Source organism: Mytilus edulis, chromosome 4 (genome assembly GCF_963676685.1).
Source record: "Mytilus edulis chromosome 4, xbMytEdul2.2, whole genome shotgun sequence".
Lineage (NCBI taxonomy): Eukaryota > Metazoa > Mollusca > Bivalvia > Mytilida > Mytilidae > Mytilus > Mytilus edulis.
The window spans coordinates 70,087,019-70,113,871 of NC_092347.1; the positions used below are offsets into that span (position 1 = coordinate 70,087,019).

Below are 26,853 nucleotides of genomic sequence, written 5' to 3' on the forward strand. Positions count from 1 at the left end.
TTAGATATGAAGACTTTGATCTCTGGAATGAATAAAATGTCCTAAAAACAAATGTTCAAGATTCTACTAAAAGGTCAAACAGATTTCTAGTACCTTAATAAATTATTACTGATACCGGCACGGACCATTACTTTAAAAAACTAAGCCATCATCACAGAATGATACTATTTCTCAACCTTTGATTCCTTCATTTCCCTTGTCTCTCTTTATTTATACTTCTTATAATATCCAATGATTAATTCTACTTAATACGAGCAAAGCAATAAATCTGCAAGGTCAGTTCACAAACGTGATAATTTGTGAATTATTATTCTTTTTTTTCCGTTCTATTTAAAAGTTACTCAGACTTTGCGTTAAAACACCTTGACTTTAATAATCTTAGCTTTGCACTTAAAATCCCTAACAATGTTATTAAAACTTAATCTAAATTCCTATATTTAAAGTATGTTCATAATTATATCTACATTAAACACTAGGAAAGCTGTATTTCTGTCAAATTTTGTAATATCACGTAAAGAGATTAATGCTATGCTGTTATTCCAAAATGAGATTAAAACAGATTAAGACGCAACCAAGTAGTTATGATTCTATCTGGAGATGTTCGATATTTTAAGAGTGATAGGGTTTTAGGTTTTTAGAAAAAGGGGGACAATATAGAATTGAAATTAGAAAAACACGAACAAAAAGAAAAATGACGAACATAGAAAACTAAAGATTCAGGATCTCAACAACATGAAAAAGGCGACGAATTTGAAGTCAACAACAAAATAAAATTCAAATGAGAGAGAAAAGCAAGCCAGAAGACCAAATCACTATCAATTACATTATCATAAAAATATCAGCTTTGAGACATCAACTCTACGAGACAAAGCAAAAACCAAAAGATACCAGGATGTCAACATACGATTGTTGTAGCCTTAACTTAAACAAGTAGCTGCACCTTAACCGAGTTTTAAAACAAAAGGTATCATAGTCCTTCCCGTTATATAATCCGTGCAGATTTATATGTCATACATCGGATTCTCAAATGTTGTATGTTTACATTTGTTTATAGAAACCGCGTCTGAACTTGTTTTGTTATTAAGCCAATGTATTGACTGGTGGTACTCTATCATACTATATAATAAGATAAAGATAGATAAAGCTATAGAACTTTAAATGATCCAGTGCATCTTACGACTGAGCAAATTACAAAAGAAAAGATAATTTTTAGTTATTGTTATCTATTCAAATTGCTTAAGATAGGATAGTTTGAATATTGCGCTTGGAAGTGAATTTTTTGAGATTTTATTTATTTTACTGACACCATAATTGCACTTGTGCGATTTGTGCAATATTTCTTTTTTTTATAATAATTTGTAAAGTGTTAAAGTTTGAATTCCGAGGAAAGGGTGTATCATCAGCCACGACAACGGACAAATTGGTTGACGTAGGCGAATCAAATTCCAGAATTTCGTAATGATTCTAGAACAGTAATGATTTTCCGTATTAAAATAATATTTACCGGAAGGAAATCGACACCTGCCTCTTAAATATAAAGAGGTACTACACCCATACTATATGATAATTATCAGATACAAGTTTAATACGAATGGATAAATACAATATTTGAATTGTAGGAAAAGTATATTTTCTTCATCAGATATTTGAAAAAAAGGAAAAATAAGCTCTGCTTTCATTGGCTAACGTAAAAACTAGATATACGGATGACAACGTGAAGATACATGTATATTTGGATTATATACAATTGACAATTACTTATATAACTTTTGCACCGAAATGGATGTTAAAGTGTGGTCAACATGTATTGTATTTTTATATTTTTTCGTAAGTATCACAGTAATTCTTTGATAATTTATTTCGTTTCAAAATTACCATCGATTAAAGTTTGTTATTTTACAGTTTAATTGCGTATTTGACTTTCTGTGAACATAAAATTGAAAAAGGAAATGGGGAACTTATATTATAGTTTGCATTTACTACTGAAAACAAAACTATTTTTTTTCTTTCGAATGACCCAGTGCAATCTTGTTAATAGTTCAATAAAAAGGGAAACAGAGAGAGCAACAAAAATACATCTTCATAGTAAAGATGTTATTCAATATACAAACCAATTTAAAATGATAATAGAATTGTAACAAAGGGTGTTTTCGTTTTTGACCTATGTTATTATTATCAATAAATGAAGCATGCTGTTAATCATGAGAAAACGATATTATGTTAATGCACAACGATTTGGTTATAATATCTTATTTTCGACGTCATTAATGGTAGGATTATATAGAAATAAAATGAACACTGTGGGAACCTATGCGGTTAGCTTCTTTAGAAAGTAGGAAAATACTACAGCATTGAAAAAATTTCATTTTAAGATCTGCACGAAAAATTTTCTTCTCCTGAAGGAGCAGTCAGAATTCTTTTTCCAATTCCACAATTCCTTTTCGCTTTCCCCAATCTAAAGCTGATTTATAGAATTTTTAATTATTTTAAAACTTAAAACGCAAGAAACATGTGCCGCTGTCAGTCATCTACAATCAAACCAAATACGGAAGTATTTCTTACGTGTAAATTTGGAAATTAGTATGGCGTAGGGGCCAGTTGAAGGACGCCTCCGGGTGCGGGAATTTCTCGCTACATTGAAGATCTGTTGGTGACCTTCTGCTGTTTTTGTTTTTTGTTTTTTGTTTTTTTTTTCTATGGTCGGGTTGTTGTCTCTTTGGCACATTCCCCATTTCCATTCTCAATTTTGTAAACTATTAATTTGTTTGTTTCCCAAACAACATTGAAACATTTTGTCAGATAAATACCGTGAATGTAAAAATTGGGACAGATAACATATGCTCGAAATGCTCTCCTACTTAGTGCATCATTTGTCCTTTTAACTTTTTTGGATTCGAGTGGCATTAATGAGTCTTTTGTAGACGAAAACGCGTCTGGCGTACATTTTCCCCCTGGTATTTATTATGCATTCATTTATAAGCATGTTAAAGAGCAGACATTGGCGGAGTTCATGTTTAAGGCACATATTTTTTTGTAAAAAAACCCAGAATCGAATAAACGAATTAGCAATACTATCTGTATCATTCAGAAACCCTTTGTTGCTGACAAAAGGAAACATCATCAACCTACTTAATATCTTTTCTGGGTTACATTATAAGATGACTTAGCGTATTCATAGCTATAGATATCAGTGTAGTTATATCATGTCTAATGAACAGTTTTCAAATTACCACTATTATAACATTTGTAAAAACACCTGTGAAAATCTGGTTAAAAATGTGAATGTGTTAATTGGTATGAAAACAGAGATGTCTGTTATAGAATTTGACTGTGGCTTACCATAGGTTTACACCTTACCGCTGATGCATTGTTAATCAGCGCCAGATATCCTTTATAATATGCTCTTTAATGCAAATGAAACAGTTCTAATGCAGTTTCAAGACAACACCACAGTTACCACAACACATCAAAACTTACTTATTTGATCAGCTGAAGTATTATTAAAAAACAAACTTTTCAACAGAGTGATCTTAGTTGTCAATAAAGAAATGGACATTTCTTAATGACTATATTTCAATGATATCCATACTCGTAAAGCTAGGATCAAATCATATGTCGTAAACTATATATAATTATATTTTAAAGCAAAGATTTTAAAACACTGTTGAAGATTTAAAACATTTCGTATTTTTATATTGTTGGATTTTCGTTCCTATTTGGTTATTTAGAAATATTTGTTGAGCGCATGGAATCGGTATTATATATGATTTATGTTTTTCCCCTGCACAAAATTGTCTATTCAAACTTCAAAAGGCAAGTAAAAAATGTTATGTTTTTATACTGATAGTTTCTATGTCCATTTCAAAGTATATGTTTATGTTACAGAGCGTTAATGGAGAACAAATGCTATTGTTAAGAGGACCAGAATCAAAAATACCTCCAAGTAAGTATAATTTTCAACAATATAAGTCATTCATTAATATCAAAGCGTATATCAATTCATCGCATGCATACAGTATTACCTCAATTTCTTGGAAACATATACGGGCCATTTCGAAAATATCTAAATCACTAAGTATTTAGAAAATCCCCATATGTTATAAATAGTCAAGTATTAGAAAGAAAAACCCCACATTTAATGTCTATTTCAAAACTCTCTTGAGTGGTAAAAACATTAAAAATACTATGTGGTTTTTAAAAAGCGACACTGTTTTGTTGGCCTGATCTTTGTTGGACTTCTTCAATTTATTTACAGCTTGCGAAGACTCGATGCGATAAAGATGTTTTTGAAACTGTAAAACTGTAGAGACGAGTGTTCGTTGATAGTTTAAAACAAATAGTCACAAAATTAGTACACAAAAAAAAACAACAAGTGAGTAATGTCTTCTTCGGTGAATACACAATTTACTACTAAATGAACATTTTTATTTTTGAAGACCGTTTGTTAGGGACCAGCTGAAGCATGCATCCGACTGTGTTTTTCCCGCTATGTTGAAAGAACATGTGTGGCCTTGGACAATTTTCTACTCTTTGGTTGGGTTGTTGTCTCTTTGACACATTCCCCTTTTTTATTCTCAATTTCATGCTTGTCTGCTATACTGAAAAACCTTGTACAGCGGTTAAATGAAAGAACATTTAAATCATTAACTGAATGCACCCCACTGGCATAAAACGTTTATAGCTTTTCCATTTTTATCAAATGCAATAAAATTAAGAAAAAAAGTTACAAGCTCATGGTTGAAGGTCAAGGCTATTTAAAGTAAGTAAACAAATTTCGTGAAGTTGATATCATTACCATAATTACATAACACTTTTTGACAATTGTTATTTTCAATTGCTATCAAATTGGTTTTCCTGTTACGATTATCATCAATTTGTAAAACACTTATCTTTAAAGTGCAATACAATTAGTATATGCATCAGAAGGAACAGATAACAAAAGAGAAAATGTAATATATGTCTATAAATATAAAATGAAACGGGACTTTAAATAGAACAGATGTACTGAAACTTTTTTTAATACAGTTTTACACAAGAACATAGTAATAGAAACTAAAGTTTTAAAATGAGACATTTATAACCATAGTTGTTGATTAAAGTGTCTCTTATCATGTTGATTTACTTAATTTCTCTATCATATGCTACTAGGTATAAAGTCAAACGAGGCTGCTGCACATATTCATGTACACTTTCGGATTCTTGCTTGTTAAATAAATATACCTTTGCATTACGTGCGTCCGAAATGCTTGTCGTGATTTACCTTCATCAGAAATGTTCAAACCATTTGAAAGCCACCGATGAAGAAGACATATAAAATACATAAAGAGCTATACGATCAAAATGCATCTAATACAATATCCAAATTAACCTATCATTATAATTTATAACTTATCCAAATTTTAAATCTAACATTATAATACTAGGAATGTTTAAACCTTAGCTACTTAATAAATACTTAATAACGAAAACTGTACAAGTTATAAATTAGGCCAGGACTTATAAACTGACTACTGAGATGATGAAACCACAAACAAGAATCCACATTTCATAAAACTGAACCCAAAACACTTAAGTCCGAGAAATGTGAATCCCCCCACAAAAAAAGAAATTAAATGGGATGAACGCAGGTATTTCGGAAGGACATGCAATTTTTGCTCTGTTAGTGGCATTCTACGTATTGCTCACTGCAAGTAACAATAGGTATGATGTTGAACTCGGTGATGCCACAAACGAGGGAAAGGGAGCACCTAATCTGTAACCAGTTAGTCCATAACGTTCAATCAATTTTATAAAAGCATAAATTGAATTGAATTATAAAGAACCTATGATGAATACCTTTCTTGTAAGCTGCAACTCTGAATCAGTAAAGTCTTTGTTGTATCTGCTTTGACCATTCTTTAATTATGACGCAATATTCATCTGTTAAAGTTTAAAATTAAGAATAATAGTGTGAAATGCAAAAAGCCAAATGTGTCTTTACTACTTTACGAGACAATGACCGCATGGTGTATCTACTCTTAACAGTCTTTCCATTTTTTTCATATCTCTACAATCGGTTAAATTCACACAGCCTCTTGAGTAGTTAGTTTCACAGGAACCTCGAAACCTGTGTGCTGATACAAATAGGAGTAAATAATTTTGGTAGCGGTTTCGTGGATTGTTTGGCAGACTTGAAAATAAACGGTTGGTTGTATCGATACTTAATTAATTTCTGATATCAATAAGATTGAAGCAAGGTCTATTTCGTCATTTTTGTTCAGGTTGAACCTCTGACGGAAAATAACAGACTTATGATTGTTCAGGAATGCCCTTTTATTTTGTGTCGTGGAAGTGTGCGTTGGATTTTCAAGTGAATTGCAAATAACTAATTCACTTGTGATTTATCAAAAGCGATCGTGTTTTGGACTTTCCCTTTTCTATCACTTAAAACATCACTTATTAGATATTAAGTATGTGTATAAATTTACAATTTCAGAGAAAACTTATGAAACGGGAATTATTGATACACATTACATAAACTTCCTTGATTTTTCTGATTCATGAACAAATGCTTCAATTCTTATCAGTAAATGTACAATTAACAATTCACACTTGACCAAATTGAGATAATAGAAAAAAATACTGCGAACTTGTCCGTCCTTAAAATTATTGATGCACATTACATAAACTTCCTTGATTTTTCTGATTCATGAACAAATGCTTCAATTCTTATCAGTAAATGTACAATTAACAATTAACACTTGACCGAATTGAGATAATAGAAAAAAATACTGCGAACTTGTCCGTCCTTAGAATTGAATGACGTCTGCAACTAGAAAACTTCCTGTTGTCTTCATCTACCAAATATAGTAACAAAGGGATATTTCGTACAATGTCCATTTCATATCACTTCACATTTCTTCGCAATTTAAGATTCATTTAAGGATAAAAAAAAATACGTTCTAGTTTTTTAAGTTAACATTTTCATGAATTTTTGTAGATATTTTTCAGCTGCCCTTATAAAAACAATATAAGATCAATGTCAGAAAAATATCATTTGTTTATATATTCGGCACTAAACAGAAAAGGGCGCGGTAAACCTCGACTTAAAAAAATCCCCAATTTCTAAGATGCGTACAAAAAAAGTATGATATTTTTCTGACATTGACCTAATATTGTATATATTTATACTGAAGCATATTTCCTGTTAAATTTCGTGCAATATATTTCATGTCACGTCGATCATTTTTCTTTACTTTCAAAGCTCGTTTTAGGATAGGAAAAAAGTGTTTTTTAGCTCACCTGGCCCGAAGCCCCAAGTGAGTTTTTCTCATCACTTTGCGTCCGTCGTCGTTAACTTTTAAAAAAATCTTCTCCCCTGAAACCCCTAAATTGGTATTTTTAAGGACATTTTGCCGTTTTTGGTTATTATCTTGAATATTATTATAGATAGAGATATACTGTAAACAGCAATAAAGTTCAGCAAAGTAAGATCTACAAATAAGTCAACAGGATCAAAATGGTCAGTTGATCCCTTAATCAGTAATTGCCCTTTACAGTCAATTTTTAACAGTTTTTTTTGTAAATTTTTGTAATCTTTTACAAAAATCTTCTCTATAGATACTTAGACAAATTTAACCAAACTTGTCCACAATCATCCTTAGGATATCTAGTTTAAAAAATGTGTCCGATGACCCCGCCCGTGAACCAAGATGGCCGCCATGGCTAAAAATAGTACATAGGTTAAAATGCAATTTTTTGCTCATATCTCTGAAACCAAAGCATTTAGAGAAAATCTGCTGTGAATAAAATAGTTCATTAGGTCAAGATCTATCTGCCCTGAAATTTTCAGACCAATTGGGCAACTTGTTGTTGGGCTGCTGCCCCTGAATTGGTAATTTTAAGAAAATTTTGCAGCTTTTGTTTATTATCTTGAATATTATTATAGATAGAGGCAAACTATAAATAGTAATAATGTACAGCAAAACAAGAGCTACAAAAAGGTCAACTTGACCAAAGTGGTCATTTGACCCCTTAAGGAGTTATTGTCCTTTGTAGTCATATTTTAACAATTTTCATAAATTTTGTAAATTTCCACTGTCACTTTTGGGCAAATTTCATTATAGATAGAGATAATTGCAAGCAGCAAGATTTTTCAATAAAGTAAGATCAACAAACATATCACTAACACCAAAACACAATTTTGTAATGAATCAAGGTGAGCGACACAGGCTCTTTAGAGCCTCTAGTTTGGTATTAATAATATTGGTAACTATAATTGTAGTATTTTAGCCATTTGTAGCGCTAGTATAAACCAAAAGACTCTTAAATGTAAACTGCTTTGTATTTGGTACGCAACTGTTAAAGAAAGAGGGACGAAAGATACCAAAGGGACAGTCAAACTCATAAATCTAAAACAAACTGACAACGCCATGGCTAAAAATGAAAAAGACAAACAGAAAAACAATAGCACACACGACACAACATAGAAAACTAAAGAATAAACAACACGAACCCCACCAAAAACTAGGGGTGATCTCAGGTGCTCCGGAAGGGTAAGCAGATCCTGCTCCACATGTGGCACCCGTCGTGTTGCTTATGTGATTACAAATCCGGTAAATAGTCTAATTCGGTAGGTCACATTCATGAAAGGGAAGGGGATTGTAGTTACGACGTAAGGAACATATCCGATATCATTTGTGAAACGGTTATTCCATAACGGTCAACCAACTCGTGATGGCGTCCGTAAAATTTACGAAGGGATGATTTCAACTTCACCATTTGGAACTCTTGGTTTAATAGCTTTCTTGTGAGCAGTAACCCTCTATCAAGAAAATCATGATAGGAAATGCAAGCACGGGAATATCGTATCAATTGGGAGATATATACCCCGTATGCAGGTGCTGCTGGAATGTTGCTACTTAGAAATGAAAAGTTCACAATTGGAAAGCTGAAATCATCTCTTTTGTCGTAAAGTTTTGTTTTCAACCGACCCTCATTGTCAATTTCTAGATGTAAGTTAAAGTGTTCGATATACCTCAACCTTATCCTTCCAGTGTTTCTAAGACTCATACAAAACAGTTAACAGTTTTAATGAGATTTACGTCATTTTGAATATGAAAAACACTTATTTTGAAAACACTGTGCAAAAAAAAAAATCAGGTGATTTTAACGTAAAAGAATACGGAAACTATTTGTGCGGAAAATACCTCAATACTTTGAATACCTCTTCAACTTTTAACATACATCTGGCATGTTATAACCTTTCAGGAACGTTCAAGGATAGAACAACAAAGTGTCTGTCTATAAACCAGAAATCAGTTATCAATATTTATATCTATCAACGGAGTAAATAAGCGTTTAATCTGTAGGTAAATCAAATGAAAATATTATTAGAAAAGAGTGAAAAACAAAGATAAGTTTTATAATCTTAATCATCCAGCACCCACACAAACATATCAAACAAAGTCTCAATCATTGGAAATCAAATATAGATACGGATTTCAATTATAGACAGCTTTAATATCAAAAGGGGGAATAAGATCCAGGTTATAATTTTCTTTTTTATATCCATCTGATTGTCTTGTGTAGACATATTCTATTATCCTTCATTATAATGCAATCTTGATAGTGCACGATTCAGAAAGCATGCGTTAATAATGATAAACTAGCTCTTATAAAGAAACTATTGTAAAACCATAAAAAAAATCTTTTGCTGAAGTAAAGGAAATAACAAATGTCTTAAAATCCAATGAAAAAATCTGAATCGCAAATTAGCACCTGATTGCAACTCTGCAGTTTGGGAAAAATATTTAGATTGTATGAGTTTTGAGGGGGTATTCATTGTTATCTGTTGCTACGACTGATTTTATTCCTTTCGGTCTTTTCACTGTGAATCCTTCAGTTTTTGGGTGTAGACGATATATTTTCATCCGGTCTTGGTAAGATAATATATATTCGTTATAAGTTAAAAAGTTCTGAAATTTAGTTTTAGGTTTGGATGCCCTCATAATAATTTGATACGCTGTTTCTCTAAATTCTATCAAGGATATCGAACACAAAAAGATTATATGTGAATAAGAAAATGATTCGCATATAGCGATTGTGTGACAACATTGAGTTATTTTGTCTTCCATAAGCGGATCCAGGGGGGCCTGGGGGGCCCGGGCCCCCCTTTCGTGGGAAAAATTTATTTATATTGATTATATAGGGAATCATTGAAGCATGACTGGAGCTTAGGTCAGTCAGCGGACCCCCTTAGGAAAAGTTCTGGATCCGCCACTGATTACTGTCAGACAGACAGACTTCCACAAGCCGTAAAATATATTTTGATGTTGAGACACGACATTAAATTGATTTAAAATACTTTATGTCACATGATATTTGAAATTAAACAAAAAGTTGAATAGGTTTTATATTCTTAAATAGCTCTGTTTTTACTATCAAACAATTATACATAGACTTCTGTAAAAAGAATATCCTTTATTTGATCTAAAGCTTGGAAAATTATCTGTTTTTTGAATTATTGTCTTCCCATACTATAATTTACACACACCCTTTTCGTATGCAGTTACCTCAACCATTCTTACGCCATTCGTTGGAAATTCGGCAACTTAAATCGCAAGAGCGAAGGGTATATACCGTAATAAAAGCTTAGGTAAACACACGTGGTAAGAATATATTATGAATCAATTGTGAATGAAAATTGAATACACCATATAATTTAACAACAGTTAGCAGCCAAAGTTTTCAAATACAAATCAAGAAGAGAAATGAAATATTAGTTTTAGATTAAACGTGAAGGAGTCGTAATAAATATAAAATCGCACACAAACGACTTGTTTAGTTTACATGCATGCATTGGCTTAAAAAATTCTATAACTTTATAATCGCTAGAAATTTATTTCATATGACTAACTTTTTGTTTTCCGTATAAATAGTAAAGCTTTAACCTTCAATGTTATTTTCGTTGAGCAAAGAATGTTTCAAGTGCAAGGACATTATTTCAAAAATAAAAAATCCGATTCAAAACTTAATATTTTGTGGTTACCCTGGTAAAACTGTTTGTATCTTTTACAATGTCAAACTGTGAAATTTCTTAAATCTAATATATTTCTGCAATAAACACTTATATTTATATATATCTTAAATTGAAATAATGTAAAACATTAACTATGTTACATCAAAATGTTCTTAAATCTAACTATCAACAATACATCAAATAATAGAATTACAAGTAGGTTTCAACATGTTTATGATTTATTTGAGAATAAAAAGAAAGAAATTTTAAACTAAGCTAATTTTCTAAATTATTTATCAAACCCACTAGTTTATTCTAGTTTTTAGTGATTACGGTTTTCCAAGATGAGTGTAAAAGTAATTAGATTGCGAAAACGAACAAGTCATAGTGACCAATTTATAGACAATATAGTGTTGATAACAAATTTTCTTATGATTCAAGAACATTTTGTCAGACATAAGTTAGTGAACAGACAATGATTCATTGACAATGATTACTATACTTTCACACTTGAGAGTATTGAAGAAGTGATGAGTGTCCACTTCGTTCATATTTGAAACACACTTATTATTGGCCAGGAATTTGAATAAAGATAATTAATTTCAATTGTTTCTATATAAATGAAGATTCAAAGTCAAAGCATGAAACATACGGATGTTTTCTTGACGTTAATTTGACCGTAGGAATTTAAAAAAAAAATTACATCTGAGAATTAAAATTTTGAATTACTATGTCCTAATGGTTCCTTTAAACCTCAACCGTTATATTTTTCGAAAAATGATTTTTTTAATGTTCAAAGTAATTGATAAAAAACTTAGATTTACAAAGTTTCACGATATCTATAGAATCTAGTACAAAATATACCCATACAAAATTGCCAATAATTAGTGTTTTACTGGGTCATCCACAAATAATCAACATTCAAGTTTTTTTCTTTTGTTCTTTAACATCAATTTTTAGTTTTTATTCGCCTTATTTCTTTGAAATCGGCAAAGGAAACCGAGATGCTCGGAGTAAATCTTCAGGAAGCAACTGACTATTTCTAATAACATACAAATAGAACAAATACAATATATATATGACAGGGAGTATCTGCAATGGATGATTGCCTTTTCAACATCCTGTTGCAAGTATTAGAAAAACATGTTATCATCATTCTTGTTCTTAATCCTAATTGAAAAAAAATATATTAAAAAGGCTTAGGTTTTTTATTTTATTGGCAAGTTCCATTGTTACTTTTATTTATTAAATCACATATTCTGTATGAAACATTTCATAAAAGAGCTCAGGATATATAATGTTTTGTTTGTGGAAGCCAAGATGATAAAATAAAATATACCATCATTTGTGTATTGTAAATATTTGTACAACGGTACAATATTTTAAAGAAATTCGAAACTTCAAACATTTAAAGCTTCAAACGACTTTGCCTATTTATTACATAATTTCGCATGAGGAATAAGACCAACATATAAACATCAACAAACTTCAAAGTTTAGTATGTTTCTGCTTATAACTGTTCGTTCAATCTGGCTTTACACGTTTAACATCTGTTGCTCTAAATACAGTGCTAACAAGAAAATTGCAAATCATATTTAAATAACACTTACTTTTTGAGTTTTAAGAAAGTCGAAATTACGACTTTTTCTAAAGTCAAAATTTCGAGTTTTAAAAAAGTCAAAATTCGACTTTTTAAAAAGTAGAAATTTCAAGATGTTAGAAAGTCAAAATTTCGAGATAAGGAAAGTTAAAATTTCGAGTTAAAGTCGAAATTTTAAGATTTGAAATGTCAAAATTTCGACTTTGAAAAAAAATTTCACTGCCAATTTTATTTTTACTATGTCCCTAATACGCTTCCGTTCACTTTGCATACGGAAAATATGTCGCGAATTGCTTCCTGGAAGTAAACTTCTTCTAAATATGAACAAATTAAAGAATTTTCTTGATAAAAAAGTATATGTACATAATTTTTATAATGAAAACTATTCACTGAGTAATAAAAAAAACATATGCATTATTTTTTTTTAATTTGAGGTTTCTTATGACTTTAAGATTAACAGATAGATTCCATTTTTATGACTTTAACTACAGGGTAGAACCCACCAAGCCAGTTATAAAACGTATAATTAGTAGAGTTTCTTGAATGAATTTTATCAAGTTCGATCGAGAACAGAAATTTGAAAACTAATACATACCAATTAATTAATATCACAGCAAGAATTACATGACCAAAAGCCTGTTGAAATATATAGAAACGGTCATTTTTTTATGCAAAGAACGACGAGCGAAATTTCATAGTGCATGCTACATAAAAAAAACACCAACAGTTTAATGAGGTAATATGTCAATAACCATTTGATGCATGCACGGGAAACCGAATAAGAAGCTAATAGAAAAAAAATAATGATCATAATAATAAGGATAATAAAAAAGATAACACTTATAAATTAATAATGATTGATTGACTGATTGTTGGTGTTTTACCGGCCCCGCCCCTTTTTCAGCGCCACTTTTAGGCTATTTCGTGGCGGTCAGATTTTATGGGTGAAAGAGACAGGAGTTCCCGGAGAAAATCACCGACCTTCGATTGGAAAACTGACAATCCTAGTCAATTAAGATTCGAGTGCATCCGCAGGAGCGGGGTTCGAACTCACAACCCCAGTGTTTCCTAGCTAGTGAAAACAGTAGTAGAACTACTTAAACCACTTGGCCACCGAGGCCCCAATTGATAATGAAAATAATAAGCACACATAGAGACATGATCAGCCATGCATGCTGAAAAATTTGAAGCTAAGTTTTTGAAAATAGATACACAGCAAAGAAGGATGTTTTTAGTGTATTTACTAGAGATGTCAAGTATTGAAATGGATTTTACTGATACTAATTATCTTCTTCAATCACAATAGCAATAGGGAAGTCATTAAAAGTTCAGGAGTTCAAGGTTTACATACCCTTTTCAAGAGCAAAGTACTACTTTTATATGTAAACAAGTAAGAGGAATTCTATAATATATGATTTTAACCAACTGCCTTCCTCATCATTTAGTCGTATTATTGTTAGAGTTAAGCATGTACTTCAGATTTTTTTAAGGTAACGTGATGCATTGCCATAATGAAGAAGTGTTTAAGTGGATTTATACTTGAATTCGATATTTCCGCGAACTTTGAACGAACCATTCATATATTTTTATTGAAAAATGATTACATGGAAATCTTTGAAAATGTAAACTAATCCCCCTCTACTTTACGTGTTTGCATTACTAAAGGGGAATTTATAGGAATAGATCAATAGGCATATAATGACGGCATACATTACCAGATGACGAAGAAGTGGATTTAATAATTCTTATGCTTAATAAATTATCCGATTTTATAATGAAATGTGTTTATTGTTGAAACAATATGGTATAAGTAATAATAGTTATAAAAAATAAAAATAGAAGCAAATCTACATATTTTCTTTGATAGTCAGGGGTAATGGTATATACAAAGATTACGCAACTCTCGTTGAAAATTACCAAATGTTTCTTCTGGCGTCTCCATCAGATAACTAGAAATAAACAATGTAATTGTTTTACTGCTAAAATTAATCGAAAAGTACTTTCTGTTGATTTGATCTATGTAATGAGGCATATTGTTTAGTAATCAATGTTGTCTCATTTTGCTTTACAAACCTTTCCGTAAAGTACAAACATCTTAATATACCCCTTTAATACAACAACTATATATGTTCCCCTTATAAAACAAATATCAATTAATGTGTCATTCTATAAATGCTTTAAGTGTTTATTTATAAACAATGTCTCAGTTTCTCTGTAGAATAGTGACAAACTAAACGTAAGCTAATTTTGTTGAAAATCAGTTTAAATTATATTCCATGTAAAGACTTTTTTTGTGTGTACCCGGTATTATTGGAAAAAAGTAAAATCACAAAAAATGCTGAAGTCCGAGGAAAACGCAAAACGGAAAGTCCCTCATCAATTGGCAAAACCACAAGCTCAAACACAACAACAAATGGACAACATATTCCTGACTTGCTACAGCAATTTAAACATATAAACTTGTGTGAACAAAACAAAACACAAAATGCAAACATGTTAAAAACAGGGGCACAGCAACCAACACTATCATCAACCCAATCACTATTAAAACAACCAAACATGCTAACAAACACAACACAACGACGTGATGAACAAGCACAGAGTCACGCCATATTCATCAAAGAAACACAAAAGGGCATACAGACAATGATGAACGTGATGTTTTAACCAATAAACGATTATAATGATGGAAGTTTACTGACAACATTTAAGATGATAAAAAACCCCAAATGAAATAAAATAACAAACAAGACCATGGCCATACTTTAATCAAGATGAAACACAAGTAATGTTTGCAAACACAAAACAACTATTAACCAACACATGAGCTTCACTGAATATCTAGTTGAATTCAGGTGCTTTTAAAGGGTAGGCAGTTTTTCTTTGAGGGAAATTAAGAAAGTCATATTCAGATTTTCAGTGAATTTTCAGAATACCCAGTTCGTTAAAATTCATTACCATTTGCTTACGGTCAATTACAACCTATCAAGTCTCTTTTCAGAATATTATGAAGTTACATGAACGTCTGCAAAGACAAAAAAACAGAATCATCGGAAAACATCTGACTGAAAAATTCATGTTAACTGCATATGAAATGTCTAACCGATACAAACAATACGACCATTCTTTTTTTTTTTTAAATATAACTAAATCTAATTTTTATGATTTTTATTTATCAATTAATTCTTAGATCATACTCAACAACGTTTATTTTATTTTATAAACTAATGTTTCTTTCGATATATTTTCAGCACTAGCATGTGGAGGGGTTGATCTGGTTTTCCTCGTAGATACTTCTAGAAGTATTTGGGATCAGGACTTTACACGTCAGTTGGACTTTATAGAAAAAGTTGTTGGCAAGTTCGACATTGGACCTGGACCGAAACAGACAAGAGTTGGAGTGATACTGTATGCACAAACATTTTGGGTACGTTTTTACTTGCGTTCGCATATGGATCTTCCATCTTTAAGGATAGCAATAAGAAGGATACCCCATAAACATGGATCGAAAACGAGAACAGAAAAAGCTTTGAGGTTTTTACGAACTCATATGTTCAAAAAATGGTATGGAGGAAGAAGCAACACAACTCACGTGGCCATTATCATCAGTGATGGTAGATCTCAAGACAAAAGGGCAACTCGAAAAGAAGCAACAAAAGTGAAAGCAGCAGGGGTTAAACTTTTTACAATAGGTGTGGGAAAACGAGCAGATATCGAAGAACTTAAAGAAGTAGCAAGTGATCCAGACGAACATTTTGTATTCCAAGTCGGGGATTTTAAAGCACTGGATGGACTTAACTACAAACTTCCTACAAGCACGTGCGTTGGTAAGGAAACTTTAATATATGAGCTGCTTAGACTTACAGTTTACTTTATTTTTCCATTAAATTCTATTATTTGCATAAGCTATTTGCAGCTTGAGTGCAATTCTAGTATTCATATATTTCATGAGTCCATTTCTACTTTGATAGCGTTTATAATTGTCTTATAAATGAAACTCATAACATCAACATTTTTCATATTTCATCAAGATTAAATTTGGTTTAAAAATACAGAATGTTAGTGTGTCAAGTCACATACATAAAATTCTACTTTATTTTTGTCTATTTAACGTTTCTACTCAAATTTGGGTATCTTCTATTAATCATACTTCCATCTATCTTCAAGTAGAAATTCTTGAACAAGGTGAGTAAAATTCATTTAACGTACCAGTATTCTTTTTATAGTTAGTTTCATAACTTATTATTTATAGACCTCTTTTGCTGTTTGGTTGCTTAATTTGTTTATTTTTATTTTTACGCATCCAATTTTTATTTATTTTTTGTAGCTTTTTTTTAGAAAGACCACTTGATACATACGTTTAAATTAATGAATATCTGCTCAATCTGTTGATTTTTCGTCAAAAGAAGGGGTTCAAATGGAAGCATTTCTGAAACTTTAGCTAGTTTCATTTGTTGAAACAAAGATTTTCATGGTTATCTTAAAGTCATAAGAAACCTCAAATAAAAAAAAATAATGCATACGTTTTTTTATAACTCAATGGATAGTTTTCATTGTAAAACTTATGTACATATACTTTTTTCTGAAGAAAATTCTTTAATTTATTCATATTTAGAAGAAGTTTACTTTATTTTAATTGCTTCCTTCCAGGAAGCAATTCCCCCGACTTATTTTCCGTATGCAAAGTGACCTCAGTGTGACCCATCTCGTAAAAATCCGGTGATCACAATACGCATGGATATCCTTAAAATGAACTATTATCTGAACTTACTTGTTAAACACGTGCTCAATTTCCATGCTTTTTTGTTGATTTTTTGTCGATTGTTGACAAACAGGTGACAATCGTTAAACTTCGGCTTCAAAACACGAACTTTAATTACCTGTCATATTTTCACAACAACACTGACCGATTGAAAAATATTTAATGATTATACGAAATTTACACGAAAAAAATGATAAATTCGTGCACAGAAGACTAAGTTTATGATGTTTGTATGCATTGGTTCAAGAATTGGAAGAACATTATTTTTCACTGGTCACTCGTTTCTTATGACTTTAAGTAAAATGAAATCCGTAAGAAAAATCTAGATGCTCACAAAACGAATTCGAGAAATACATAAAAAAACATGATCAAATTACTACACATGGCAATGACTTATCAGTTGTTATAACATTCTGTTTCACTGGTTTAAAAATGTGTTATGCGAAAAAAAAAGTTATATGTGCGCATAACACTCCCCTTTTGCATTTGTCTAGATCAAATACGTGTAGGTATCTAAAGTATACTGGCGGAAAAAGAAGACAAAAACTATTTTGTTAAAACTGTTTAATTGAGCATGATATAAAGCATGTTGTATTTTTTTTAGCTCACCTGGCCTAATAAAAGACCATGCGAACTTTAATTATCACTGCCGTCCGAATTCTACATCGTTCGTAATGTTTTCCACGTACGTTTTCTTCTCTAAAACATGCAGTAAATTCAAAACACACAAGAATGATACATGGACAGTCCTCTAAACGCAATCCTAATTTGGTTTCAATCAGAAAAAAACATGCCCGTCAAAAGCAAACTAATATTAAATAATTCATATTTAAAGTTGATCACTGGTACTTAGTTTCCATCGAATCTCGATGTGTAATCATATCTTCAACTATAAAAAGACTATGTGGCCATCGAAATAATGTCATTCGAAACTTAAAGGCAAATAATTTTCCAGAATATTTGATTGGGAAAACCTCTAAGTCGTAGCACAGCTGATAACGGTGTTATTTTTCTTTACAACCAAAGCAATGTAGGCGAGCAATTCAGGATAATTTGAGCCTCTAGTTTAGTTTTGGAGAAGGGGATATGCACTATCCGTTAGTGTCTACTTTTGATCTTGTTTTTTTAAAGTAGCATGCATTACCGAAATCTAATGCAGTAAACTCGCCTACGTATTCCACTGACAACAATCTACAAAATAAATATTTTAATTTAAAGAAAACATTTAATGTAAATTGAATAACATTGAAGTCTTTGAAGATAATCTGCAACTTAAGTAGGGGCATTTGATGCATGTTTTTCATTTAGTTTAATTTTTTTTAAACATGCATGTATTCTAATTGTTTGCTGTTTGGCTTAGATGAAAACCAGATTGATATACAATTTTCTTTGAAAACTGAGTTGTTATTACTTCGATCTTCATCATCCCAGTATAGTTTCCGTATCTAGACATTTAGATTGGACTCTTATTATATACATTGTTTGTAATGCAAGTACAGTATAGACTTGGTCACAGACAAAACAGAATTAAAAGAAGTTATCCACAATGTTTAATCACAACCTTTACATTTTTACAGTGCAAAAATGTATATCAAAACTTTGAATTTCCCCCCGCTTTACAATACTACTTCAATGATCGAACACATCTTCTTATTATACTATTATAGCTCGTTCTATACATAAATGGAAATTGTAGATAAAAATTCCAATTTCTTATTATCAAAAATATCACTTTTAGTAGAACCAAACTGATTCCTACAGCAAATTATTCGAAGATCATATCATCAAAACGTTGGATTTGTTTATCGAAAACAAATTTGTATTGTTTGGGGATTGAAACTTTAACAGCTAGTCAGTATTTCTATGGATATCAATTATGGGTTCCTACTTTTTATACTCATAGTACGAGGCACAATTTACACAGAACCTTTTCAAAGACAAACAGAAAAATCGTCTCGCTAAGTTCTTTAATTTCACAATCAGATATAATGATGATGTCCTGTTACTCATTAATCCATATCACAGTGAGAGCCTGTACCTCATAAATCTGAATGCAGTTGGGGTTATAGCTGATACCATGAAAGAAGGTCTGCATTATATCGTTATCTTTTCCTAAATATTGCCACATGTAAACGAATTCACACAAAATTTTATTACAGACGTAATGGTTCAACTTTCCAACAGGGTATCTTTAATGAGTTTTCCCCAATTGTCAATCTCCCATTTCTCAGTAGTAATATTTAATCTGCCCTATTATATGCCGTTTTCGTATCTCAATTTATACATTACGCGTGTGTATTGTTAAAATTTTCGGACTACATCAAAAGAGGTGTGTTCCTTACACAAAAACTGTTCCAACAGAGTTATGAAGTAAAACTACATAAATTTTACGAAAAACATCATGAATTGTTTCCCCAATAGATGTGTCTGTGTTTCAACTGTCAAGCGACATGTATTCGTGTTTTAGATATTTTGATACCAATAAGGTCGCTTGATTTGTAACTTTGCCGATTGTGACATTTCGATTGAATGTGAATACGCATAGCGGGTGATGTTCGAATAGCAGGAGACGCTTACAATATCAAAACACACTGTCTCGCTCCGTATGAAGTTCATGCAATTCCCTGACATCTGGTATCTTGATTTTTCTCTTCCTAAAAGATTTACAATATTTGAATATCGGTAGACCTTTGTCGCATTAATTATATCTTTAGAAACAAGAAGATTCGCCAGCCTGAGCTGTTAATCAACTGGTTGTGTCTTATCTCTTATTTAGACATTTATACAAAGAGTGAGTTTGTCGCTTGCATATTAGGAGACGCTTATCCTGTCTTGCTCCTTTTGGAGCTCATGCTATTCCCCCAATTTTGTTTATTTTTACCTGTATGTGTATCTTCTAAATGAATGAATGAGATTTGCGATATAAATAGACACGATCAAGGCTGCAGTTGTACAAAAACATCACAAAAAGTTATATATATTTCAGTAAGTAGGAGTTCGTAGACAAATTATTTAAATCTGACCAAATACTTTATTAAAAATATTTAAAGAATGTATTGATGCAATATATGTCAGACGTCAGACATCTTATTTCAATTTATGACGTCATGACACATTTTTGGCTATTTATTACATCAAATAGTAATTACAGCTGCTGTAAAATCGAGAGAATGTCTGAAATTCAAAGAAGTTTGATGAAACTTCAATAATAAATCATTCTTATTTTATAATAGCATGCTCTATTGTTCTTGTCTGGGTTATTTAAAATTATATCAGTTTGTGATATGTTTTATTGTATTATAATATCTTTTTTTTTTACAGCTGGTGCAATCACACCAAAGACTACTCAACCGCCTACAACATCAACAACAACCCCCGCAACTACACTTCCATCTGTTTTATTGCTACAGCCTTTGACCTATTTGACTCTACAGGAGACGAATCGAGCATCCCCTACATCGCAGAAAGGTCAAGGGCAAAACATTACCGAATCTCCCAAAGTGTTATGGGATATATTAACTCGGTCGCCTCAAGTAGAGAGGTATCTTACTACAACTTCTTCCAATGTAAATGATGAGACGATACCAAAAGCGACAAATAGTACTACCAATGACGAAGACGAAAATATTATCCAAATCAATATTCAACCTGATTCACAAGATCACCAAAGAACAATATTACTATCAAATGAAAATCCAGAGCACGCCTTTGCTACATTACCAACGTTAAATGGTTTAAGCACAACTCCTGATAATATACATCAGCAAATTTCAGTACGATTTGGAGAAAATAGCAATAACAGTGCAGTGCAGTGGAATGGAAATGAAGAAGGTCCTTTTCAGGGACAAAGACAGACAACGCCATTACCTATTGATATTCAAAGAGGTTTAGCAGCATACTCATTAAAACCTATAACTGAAGATCAAGCTCAAATTATGTCAAACTACGTGCTTAGAGATGTACCCGCACAATCATGTAAGTTTCTACGACACAAAGAATTAAAACACATTAAACTGCGTAGTTTTTATTAGAAAATTCATTTTATGATAAATATTGTTTCCGTCTTATTAAAATACTTTTTTTGTCGTTTTAGGGCTATAAGCTCTTTCTTCTTTAAATATGTTTAAAATTTTCAAATATTTTGTCCTCGATGATCACTGAGGAGACATTTATTGTTGAAATATGCATCTGGTACAGACAAATTGGTACCGTTAATGTTATTAAAAGCAGTAAGAACGTTTTATTAAGATGTCAGATCAAGTTTACATTTACAAATTTTGATAGACGAAAAATATACAAATTTAAGATTGAGTTTCAGTTAATATAATTAAATCTAGAGAGGAAATTAACATCCATGATAACCTTCAGAAACATATTTGCTTCATCCTTTTCATAAAAATTATGACAGTTTCTTACAATTATCTTACTTTTTAGAAAATTAAAAAAAATTAAAAAAAGCTGCCGATATACTTTAAAGATAAAAAAAACAAACTACCAATAGTATTCGAATATTTCAGAAGCATTTAGACAGTCATGCATTCTACTCTGTGGTCCATAATAATTTTTAATGATAGAAAATCAATGTGATAAGAAATACTAGCATGCAATAAACGATGGCACATATTGGGTCTTTTTTTTAATACAATGAATTATTTTTTCTATCCATTAGATTGCGATGGCAAGGACGCCGACATCTATTTTGTGTTGGATGCTTCTAATAGCATCTGGCCTGAAGATTTCAAACAGCAATTGGCTTTTGTCAACAGTGTTATAGACATTTTAGATGTCACCCACGGAAACACAAGAGTTGGTGTGGTCGTATATAGTACCCAGGTTCATCCAATAGTCATGATCAATTCTGGATTTTCAAAATCGCAAATTAAACGTCAAGTAAACGCAATTCAATACGTCAGTGGACGAACCAATACATCTGACTCTCTACGTTATATACGACAATATGGCTTCGGGCCTGGACTTACTAGAGAAGGAGCGGTAAAATTAGCCATTGTGTTGACAGATGGTGTATCCAGAAGGCCTCTTCAGACTAAAAAAGAATCAAATCTATGCCGAGATGCTGGAATACATCTTTTTGCTGTAGGAATCGGTAAAAAGGTGGACCAGACTGAACTTAAAAGAATAGCCAATGATCCTGATCAGAAGTTCATGTTCCATGTAGATTCGCATGCAGCTCTTGGTACTATTAAAGATTTCTTGGCAATCACAGCTTGTAGTGTTGCTCCTGACCAGCCTAGCAATATACCAGGTAAGACTCAAACATAGCCGAATTGTTTCAATGTCTAAATTAGTTAAGTTAAACAAAAATAGTTTAAGAGTACTAGTAGTTTCTAAGTTGACATACTAGGTTTTTTCATAATCACAAAAAAGAGTTTGTTTGAAATTATAATTGTAGCACACATTCGTCAAACGATGCTGTTTCTTTTATATCAAATTTTTACACTTAGCGTTTGTGCTGATATTTTTTATTCTAATGTAAAATTTTAGATTCTGATTTTTTTGCTCTTCTGGATTATCTCAATGGACAGTATTACCCAATCCCCATGCGCGGTTTTGCCTTTCTGTTCTGTGTAAAGGAATCAAAACAAAACATAAGATAAATGAGTAGAGTAATCATTACACTCATCAAACATTGCACGCGTCAGATAATGTCATAACAAAGAGGCTAGGACGTTAGAAAACAAATGTGGGGGCTTGCAGAAAATCTTGTACCACTAAGGATATGCAAAGTAATGATGTTACAGTATCAAATAGAGATAATGATCGCTTTACATACTGATTTTTGTTTTAATTTGTAATTTAAAAAAAAGTTTAGAATGCTATACGTATATAGAATAAAACGGGTAATTTTGAAGAAATTATATTTCTAAAACTGGTAGTTTAAAGGACCAAAGTAACACTTAAAATCTTTCAATCAATCAAATCAATCAAATAATGCGATATTTTCAACCACTCAGATAGATCGCAACTTGTGAAACACAGTCCATCAGTCAAAAACAGATTCTAAAACATTTCGGATTTTTCATGACATCATGATATATGAAATGATGAGCTAAATACAACTTATAACATTTTCCTTTTTCCATAGCTTAAATTAGACATGAATATTATGCTGGACATTTACGAATTTTCGGTATAAAAAGTGTTGGAAATACACAATAAAAAATCTTCGAAATGCGTTCATTTCTCGAACACCTGTGTACGCGGAAGTTACGTGTTAACAGAAAGGTAAAAAGATTAGAATTTTGTTTTGCTACTTCTTGACCTCGCCACTCAGAATTGCAGTAACTATGGCATAAACATCTTCATAAAGTTTATTCATCTTTATTTTCAATATAATCATTCATATTACATCAGAATGTTAAATGTTGGAAATTAATTATGGCATAATGAACCATATCGACCGATGGAAGTATTTATCACTTAGCTAAGTCTCTCATTATTATTTCTTCAATCATAATTGATAAACCTTAAAACTTACGTAAAGTTTACTATTCTTTGATTAAAGACTTCATATAAACTTGATTCATATGCCAGTCATTTATTTGTTAATACGAGGGTAATAATCTACTCGCACATGAATAAGCGGGTTACATTTTTTAATGCTATCCTCTATTTAAAACCAATTAATAGCAGAGCGTTCAATGTAAAAAAGTTAAATTAGATAACACATTGCCGAGAGGATGATAGGATTAAAGCAAATTGTTACCTCATGAAAAAATAATATGTTATGGTTGTGTAGCATTTTTTTCTTTCTAAATTGGATAAACAAAAAATGACTGGGAACATAAAAGAAAATGTTGGACATACATATACAGCATCCCAACGACAAAATAACCAAAAGATATCTAGGTCCTGTTCCTGTAAATGTCAGCATAGTCAACCTCTTGATGGTATCATGTGGTTTCTTTTAGAATCACTTATTAAATTTTATGATCAATATGACCGTCGTCTTTGAAACATTTTTAGCCCAGATTTTGTATTGTAGGAGTTGATTCAGTGACTTGATGATAACCCGAAAAAATTAACAAAATCGAGTAAAATTCACCTTGTAAAATGTCTCCGAAGATACCCGCCTAAAAATAAGAATTGTTGGAAGTATTTGTTTGCTTTGTAAAAAATGTCTAATTTTGCTTTGCTTTGATAATCATTAATTGGAAGCGGATCGACAGTTTTTGAATTCATACTCGGCTAAGTTAAAATAAAAATTATTATATCATAAAATCGATTAGTATTTGTTATTTGATTAACATTACTTATTTTTACTTTCAGTGTGTAACGACCTTGGTCCTTTGGATGTTTTGTTTTCTTATGATGCCTTTGCCCTCGGAAGTAGAAAGTCTCAAATGATCAACTTTTTCATCCATGATGTTTTGAACAGCCTCAATTTCTCAAACGGAAATTTACAGATCGGGCGATTGACGGATAACTGTCCAGAGATTACAGATATTCCAATTTCTGCAACAAGAAACTTATCCGCATTTGCAAGCATTAGTTATCCGGGAGTACCAAACTTGCTGAGGAAGATGAAGTCGGGCTTTTCGAACCGAGAAGGTGCCAAGAAATTAGGAGTTTTGTTTGTCGATGACAGTACAGAGAGTATTGAAAATGCAGTTCGTGTGATAAAAGACGGAATTGATTATAAGCTTATGGTAATTGGAATCGGAGACAAGCAGGTTACAGATACAGCTGGAGATCTGTGTTCGTATCCGAAACATGACTACTTTTTACAAGTACCGAGATACTCGAACTTGTTACGAGCTAGATCAAAGTTGCTTGACAAACTATGCACAACGATGATTGCAGCTGGATAAGTTAACAGGTGTTTTATTTGTAGAAGCAAACATGTGATTTTATAGTAATTTTATCTATTTTTGTAAAAAAATAAATGTAAATAGTTTGTTTTATTCGATATTTTTTAACGTAAGACGCAATAGTAAGATAAAGATATCTACCAACATGACAATCAAAGATGTAAACATTATATGGTTTCTACGTTGATGTACATATTTATATATTAATTATAAAGGGCAGTCATTGATGTATTAGATGATTCCTTCAAGTTTAAAAAAAATGCAAATAACTGTGCAGTTGGGACTTTCTCTCAACACAGCAAAGAGAGATCCTATAATAGACAAAACACAAGTCATTGTTAACATTGTTAACGTTCAAACATGGTGTGAATAAACTCAGTTTTAAGGATACAGACCATCCATATTCTTAACTTTCTTTAACCCTTTTAAATGTAAGTGTTTATTTTTAGTATTCTTTTTTCTTATCCAGGAAAGTGTATTCGTGTGGAAAAAAGGGAGGCAACCCCCCCCCCCCCCCCCCAATATTCTTCTAATCATAACAACCAATTTTGATTTTCTAACTGTTTTGATATGCGTGATAGCTCTCTTTTGAATATAGTATTTTGGTACAATTACATTATATCTGTACTTGATGAGATAATAAAATATAAACTTATGCAATCGTACATCAATTTGAAATCCTACTGAAATGACGTAACAGGTATTTTCCAGACCGTGTACTAGTTGTTACATGTAACATACCAGTACTGAAAAATTTTTAATTTTGTATTACCGATGATTGTGAATCTAACAATTCATATCCCAATGGCAAATCGCCTTTTATCTTAACAAATATAATTATATTAAGGCCTTGTCTAGAAAACGCCCAAGCAGGTAAAATTAGTTTGGTAATACGAGTATTTATTTGGTGTATTATACTTGATCCATAATTGTACTTTTTAGTTTTATGTATATATAGGACGCTGTGTTTATTTTTGTATAACGATTTGTTTTAATTGACTAAACCATCATTGTGAAATATGATGACAATACAGATTTTCAGTATTAAAAATCTTATGTTAAATCTTTTAAGTTAATCTTTTTCGAGTGATAGCTGAATCTTACTTTAATGTTTTGCCCTTATACACTTTACGAGTGTTAAACACAACACATCAATACAGCTTTGACAAATGATTTAGTTTCACTTACTGTATCTTGCTATGAATAAAATTTATCAATCAAAATATCTAACTATGTTGTAAACGATTTTGTATGTTTAATTGATGTAAAATTTTAAATCATTTTTATATGAACTTCAAGTAAAAATATATATTGCTATTTTTTATCGTAAAATGTTCAAAATCTAAGAGAGAAAAAATGAGACCACAACAACTTGTTAAACAATAAAACGAAATAAAGGTTTACATTTGTCCTCGACCACAGAAAATTTTCTATTTCAAATGTCAAACTCTAAATTGTCCTGAGTCGGGAATAAAAATAACAGAGACTACCAAGTAGGTGACTTCAATACCAATTAAGGTCATCAAAGGTCAACACACTAAGTTATGAACAAAGACGACGAATGGCGATGTTCCTGACTTGGTACAGAGACGTTTACACATTGCAGACCTAAAACAATCGGTTAAGTATACTCAATATAAAAAGGGAAATGTGGTATAATTGT

General features: G+C 31.4%; 1 protein-coding gene across 3 annotated transcripts; it reads left to right on the forward strand.

The window, feature by feature from the left end:
- Positions 1-845: 845 nt before the first annotated feature.
- On the forward strand, positions 846-26,253 carry LOC139520374 (cartilage matrix protein-like). Of its 3 annotated transcripts, none has more exons than XM_071312960.1 (7): positions 1,216-1,827; positions 3,886-3,943; positions 15,851-16,426; positions 16,770-16,784; positions 20,683-21,336; positions 22,031-22,624; positions 24,649-26,253. In XM_071312960.1, the coding sequence occupies exons 1-7, from the start codon at positions 1,780-1,782 to the stop codon at positions 25,188-25,190; spliced, it is 2,487 nt and encodes an 828-aa protein (XP_071169061.1). In that variant the 5' UTR covers positions 1,216-1,779; the 3' UTR covers positions 25,191-26,253. The 3 variants fall into 3 exon arrangements, with proteins under 3 accessions (XP_071169062.1, XP_071169061.1, XP_071169060.1); XM_071312959.1 differs by having other exon boundaries at positions 1,531-1,827; positions 16,767-16,784; XM_071312961.1 differs by lacking the exon at positions 16,770-16,784 and having other exon boundaries at positions 846-1,827.
- Positions 26,254-26,853: the final 600 nt, after the last annotated feature.

What these genes read in the sequence shown, in the direction of transcription:
- LOC139520374 (XM_071312959.1), top strand. Translation starts at nt 1,780, where the DNA reads ATGGATGTTAAAGTGTGGTCAACATGTATTGTATTTTTATATTTTTTC. An exon ending in AGATGTACCCGCACAATCAT is followed by an intron (nt 21,337 to 22,030) that starts GTAAGTTTCTAC and finishes TCTATCCATTAG; the next exon opens with ATTGCGATGGCAAGGACGCC. An exon ending in CCAGCCTAGCAATATACCAG is followed by an intron (nt 22,625 to 24,648) that starts GTAAGACTCAAA and finishes TTTTACTTTCAG; the next exon opens with TGTGTAACGACCTTGGTCCT.